Source organism: Gastrolobium bilobum, unplaced genomic scaffold (assembly GCF_033153095.1).
Source record: "Gastrolobium bilobum isolate Gb01-03AN ecotype WA unplaced genomic scaffold, APGP_CSIRO_Gbil_v1 utg3828, whole genome shotgun sequence".
In the NCBI taxonomy this organism is placed as follows: domain Eukaryota; kingdom Viridiplantae; phylum Streptophyta; class Magnoliopsida; order Fabales; family Fabaceae; genus Gastrolobium; species Gastrolobium bilobum.
The window spans coordinates 373892-379810 of record NW_026898686.1 but is presented as its reverse complement, the minus strand read 5'-3'; the positions used below and the strand labels follow the sequence as shown (position 1 = coordinate 379810).

Below are 5919 nucleotides of genomic sequence, written 5' to 3'. Positions count from 1 at the left end.
TTGACTAGGGAGATAGTTGATTACTTGGGTCTGGGGTACTCGGGGAGAGGGAGAGCATACCAATTTGATAGGTTTCAGTTTCACACTTGAGGGGAAGGTTATTGGATTATTCAAGTGTGACGAGTGCCACATTAGTTGATAATGGACTAAGTAAAGTGGATATAAGTGGATAGACCCATGAACCCAATAACTTAAGATTTTGAGTTATGACATAATATCATACCCACTTAATATGGCGATGCAGCCTTAACTCACTGATTGTGGTCCCTCGCCATGGGATTCCCTTGAACTCACCTAACACCTCACAATCATTTTTCAACCCTTCTTTTATCTTCATTTCTATATTCTCTCTCTTCAAGTGCACATGCATGCACATGCTGTATCTTTGATTTCCTCACTCACAACCTAAATTTGAAGCTCATATTGGATATATAGAAATAGTTATATACTACTTTCGTTTTTGGCGGAATTGCATGAATAAACCCTTAGAATTTGATATATAGTAAACATTTGCCTATAATGTTTCTTTATTAATTTATGAGCATTGAAATTCTTATGTCACCGGAGAATTCCAACCATTCCTGCACACACAAGACTGTCGCTGTCAACTTTTTTTTTTTATTTTTTCTAAACTTTCATGGGGTCCACATTTTTTTTGGTTAGTGCAGGAAAGTTTTAACCCTTAATTTATTTTGTTTAACCATATAGATTCTGCCAGCATTTTACCTTGTTAAATATGGTACTGTCAACTCATGCATGCACCAAAACAATAAATAGAATAAAATAAAACATGCGAATAATTTCAATGTATATAAATAGTTGGACACCAAGACCAATATGACACATCCCATAAACTCTTTCATCCTATAATTGCAGTTATTGATTTTATTTCTTAACAAAAAAAGCCATAACCATGGGTGAGGTAGATCCAACTTTGATTCAGCCACCAGAACACAGACCCAAGCTCAGTAGTGTCACTGAAGCTGAAGGTATCCCAGTGATAGACCTATCCACTTTATCAAACGATTCCATCACCATCACAGACCCTTCAGCCATTGAAGGCCTTGTGAGACAAATAGGCAGTGCATGCAAGGAGTGGGGGTTCTTCCAAGTAATCAATCATGGAACTCCTATTGAAAGCAGGCACAAGATTGAATCTGCTGCAAAGAAATTCTTTGCTCTTAGCAAAGAAGAGAAGACTAAGGTGAGGAGGGATGCTTTGAATGTGATGGGATATTATGACTCTGAGCATACAAAGAATATCAAGGATTGGAAAGAGGTGTTTGATTTTACTGTGGAGGAACCAACCTTGATGGCAGCTTCACTTGACCCTCATAACAAAGAGATCACTCACTGGAATAATCAGTGGCCTGAGAACCCACCAGAGTTGAGGTAATTCAATCATATTAATTGGCATCCATATCTGCCTTTGAATTCTAACAATTCTAGATGGATTATGGGAAACATACTAAGCTCAGTTACATTCATTGAATTTAGAGTATGGTAATTAACAGGGAGATAGATTGATTTTACACAAACAAAAAAATAAAAAATAAAATAAGAATAAGTTGTTTTAAAATTGGGAAAGGATCCGTTTACAAATTTTTTTTTATAAATTACACTAAGTCTGACCGGTCATATACTCTTGATTGAAGTATGACCAATCAGACATAATGTAATTTGTAAGATTTTGTAATCAAAAAGTTTGTAAATATAATATTTCCCTTTAAAATTAGTGGCAGAGAAACACAATCGAGTTGTCTTTCTTTTATAAAACACATTTTTTTATGTATAAGATAATATTTAATTTTATAATATTTTATGAATAATAAAGAATTGATAATTCTTTAATTTCTTTATAAAATTAATTTTTATATTCGCTTGCTATATTTTATTTTATTTTTAGAAAAAATATGCTCTTTAATGATAAATTTATAGTCATGCAAAAGCTTGAATATTATTTTATTGTAGAAATAATCAAAATAGAAAATAAAAATAAAAATAATTACTGTATCTCTTTACCAAAAGAAAATTTCTAAACTAAAATTCTTATTTACTTATCTAAAATTTTAATTAGGACAAAAATAAAATAAATAGGAATGTTAATGAATTTTTTTACTGCTATTGTTATTCCCTTAAAATTTCTTATATATAAACGGGAAACGTTATATTTACAAACTTTTTGTTTATAAACTATACTAAGTATGATCGGTCATACTTAAAGCAAGAGTGTATGACCAGTCATACTTAGTGTAATTTATAAAAAACATTTATAAACGGATCATTCCTCTATATATATATATATATATATATATATATATATATATATATATATATATAAATAAGGTAATACTTCTTTCATTTAAAATGAAAGAAATTTTTTTTCCTACACTAACAAGAAATGTGGAGCCCACAAGTTAAAAAAAATAAAAAAATAAAAAGAAATTTCAGGCACATCTTTTTATGTCTCTATGATATGAGATAGTTATCTCCTACCATTGAAGAAAATAATTTCCCATAAATTTATCTCATTTTTCAACTGCATCCTTGATTACGCAGGCTCGTAATATAGATGAAAAGATTATTTAAAGACGAGAAACAATATGTGTGTAAAGAAACTTAGAGAAAACTGGCATTTGAGGAGGAAAAAAGATGTTGCTATTATGTACTGTGCATATTACGTATATATATGCTACAAGCCCAATATTAAAGACTAAAAAGTTTAAATTAAATCTATTTATTATCCTTATAATATGTATAAGCCAAAAAACAAAAAAGCAGTATGAGTTAATAGTAGACGCATTTAATATTGCTACATCGTAAATAACTCAAAATTTGTTGGTTGCCGTATTTTGTTTTTTGGAATCGATCATGCTTAAAACATGAAGGGAAAAACTTCGCTTTACATGATATCTAATATGATATATGAAATATTAGATTATGACGTTATGTAACGTCCGGCCGGGAAGAAGTTCACCTACAGTTTTTTTTTTTTTTTTTAGGGGCGTTGAAATTGATCATCTATAGTTTTAAAAGAACTAGATAGTGTGCAAGTTTCTTTCAACCAATTGTTCGTGTTTTTATAATTATGTTTAAGAATAATTTTTTGTCATAATAAAATACTTTTAAGGGTTTGAACCTTTTGCAGTTCTAAATTATCCTAATCCAACATTAGGTGGATCAATTGATGGTAGTTTTGTTGTTTTTTATGCAAAGTTTGTAAAGGGAATATTCTGGTATCAACTGTTTGTGGATATGTATATTGTCAACCAAGTTATAACAACACGTACACACTAGGGAATATTCTGGTATCAAATGTTTGTGAATATGGATATTGTCAACCAAGTTATAACAACACGTACACACTAAGATAGTTCTTTATAGTTAAAACTATAATCATTTAATTTATGTTTACCAGGAGAAATCAAAGAAGAAAGAAAGGGAACTCATCAGAAAGAGAATAGATTAGGTAATTCTCTTTTTACCTACTGAAAATCTCTAAAAAGTGATTTTTTGGATGTTTGGAAGGAATATGAAAGTTAAAATCAATGGAGAAATAAAGAGAAAAGTGGGAACTTAGCGAAAGTGATCATATATCTTCCCATTTAAGTAATTATTTCCTTCCTCTTCCTATCAAAACTTAAACAAATAAAAAGTAAGTATGGAGTGTCCATTTCTAAGTTGAATATGATCAAAAAATAATTACAACGTTTGTGTTTTTTTTTTTTTTTCCGTCAACTGATCTATGATGGTAATTCAAAAGTTTATTTGGGGTTACACCATTAGTAATTTACTTAGGTCATTATCATGTTTGATGGATTTATGCAATGGTAAAACCTTGTATGAGAGTTATTGAGGAATATCTGCCGCGTAACAATGGAGCCTATGGCAGGGGAGAATTATTGTCAATGGGCTAAGCAACAATTTGTCACAATAAATAAGCTCGACATCACATCTTAATTCAAAATCTCAAAACTTTAAATTTTTGAATTCTTTCATTTATATAATACTCACTTAATCTAATAATCTTTTTAACGAATGTGAAAATTCACTATTTATATTTAAATTCTCAACAATATCATATAATTCCATTACAACTTATAGGAATCTGAATTATGACTTTGGTTTTTTTTTTTTTTTTTTTTTTTGTACAGAGAGGCATTCCAAGAATATGCTCATGTCATGGAAAAACTAGCACTCAAGTTAATGGAGCTTATTGCTATGAGCTTAGGGTTGCCACCAAAAAGGTTTCATGGCTTCTTCAAAGACCAAACAAGCTGGATCAGGCTCAATTATTATCCACCTTGTCCTTTCCCTGACATTGTCTTGGGATGTGGCCGCCACAAGGACACTGGTGCTTTAACCGTCCTTGCTCAAGATGAAGTCAGTGGGCTAGAAGTGAAGCGAAAATCTGATGGTGAATGGGTTCGGGTTAATCCTGCACCTAATGCTTATATTATCAATGTTGGAGACATAATTCAGGTACTGTATACTATCTACTTCTAAATCAATTCTTTAAATTAATTAGTAGATGTGAAGCTTAAACCTCTAACTAGCTGTGGTGCGTAGCATAGACACTCCAAATATGGTGGCAGATTGTATCCATCCACATACATATCCATCCAATACCGTTTCTCTTATGATACACCTGCATGCATATTGTATATCTCTTCTTATTTTCTTACATTTTTTATTGACACATCAATTATCACAATTTTAAGGCTTTTTATTTCACTTCTGATGCAAAATTCAAGACATATTATCTATTTAATTCTTTTAATAAAATACTTACCAATTTAATACGAGTTAAATGCACATTGGGAGTGTGTATGCGTTTAAGTTGCACATCACCTCTATACGAGACTTGTGTAAAAATCAAAGGAAAAAGTGTTTCTTTTTTTAAATGACACAACTAATATCCTTTCACTCTCACAAAGAGGTGGGATCTATACCTTTATATTTTTTGTCCACTCTCTCTCCTCCTTTATCTATCTCTTTTTTTCACTTAAAATGACACAACTTTACATCTTTTAAAATGATATACACTTTTCCCAAAATCAAAATGTGTATGTCACATGTCGAGCTTTGTAAGATACATAGAGTGCATGCGTGCACTTTCCATATGCATTTCACTCGTATTAGATTGGTATATTTGTAGTCGTAGCAGTTCAACATAACTAACCAGAGATAATTGTTGCACAGGTTTGGACCAATGACGCATACGAGAGTGTTGAGCACAGAGTTATTCTGAACCCTGAGAAGGCAAGGCTTTCATATCCATTCTTTCTGAAGCCTGCACACTACACCATGGTGGAGCCCTTAGAACAGCTGACAAATGAGCAAAACCCTCCCAAATATAGGCCTTACGATTGGGGCAAGTTTTTCGTTACGAGAAAACGCAGTAATTTCATGAAACTTGAAGTGGAAAATATCCAGATACATCATTTCAGGATTTAGATACAGCATTTTGATTAATGTTGTAATCAAGATGCTCTATTTGGAATGGAACATGAAAATGTGCTCCTATTCATCAAGCTAAGCACATGAATAAGACGTTGTCATAACAATACTGTATTTATCTAGAATAAAGGAGCCATTCCTCACTAAATGAATGATTAGTGGAGGTTATTTAGTGTACGCCAAGAAAATCTCCACTAAATAATGTAATTTCTTGGAGGTTTTAGACCTCCATAATGTATTATTATGTTTTTCTATTATATATATATGGGAAAAATGTTTCTGCAGTTACTGCAGATAAATTATCTGCATTTATTCTCAAAACGACGTCGTTTTGATATTGAAATCTTAAAAAATTATAAATATAAAGACCATTATAGCCCTGAAATAAATTAAAATTACAAAATCACTATGATTTCCATCCCAAAACGACGTCGTATTGGACTTACTGCAAATAACTTA

General features: G+C 31.4%; 1 protein-coding gene across 1 annotated transcript; it reads left to right on the top strand.

The window, feature by feature from the left end:
* The first annotated feature begins 913 nt into the window (after positions 1 to 913).
* Positions 914 to 5457, top strand: LOC133318348 (protein DMR6-LIKE OXYGENASE 2-like). Its single transcript, XM_061520337.1, has 3 exons — positions 914 to 1392; positions 4155 to 4482; positions 5203 to 5457. Exons 1-3 carry the CDS (start codon positions 914 to 916, stop codon positions 5455 to 5457), a joined length of 1062 nt encoding a protein of 353 aa, XP_061376321.1.
* The last annotated feature ends 462 nt before the right edge of the window (positions 5458 to 5919 follow it).

Excerpts from the sequence above, each read along its gene's own strand:
- LOC133318348 (XM_061520337.1), top strand. The coding sequence starts at position 914 with ATGGGTGAGGTAGATCCAACTTTGATTCAGCCACCAGAACACAGACCC. Across the intron at positions 1,393-4,154 it reads GAGAACCCACCAGAGTTGAG|AGAGGCATTCCAAGAATATG; the intron begins GTAATTCAATCA and ends TTTTTTGTACAG. Across the intron at positions 4,483-5,202 it reads ATGTTGGAGACATAATTCAG|GTTTGGACCAATGACGCATA; the intron begins GTACTGTATACT and ends ATTGTTGCACAG.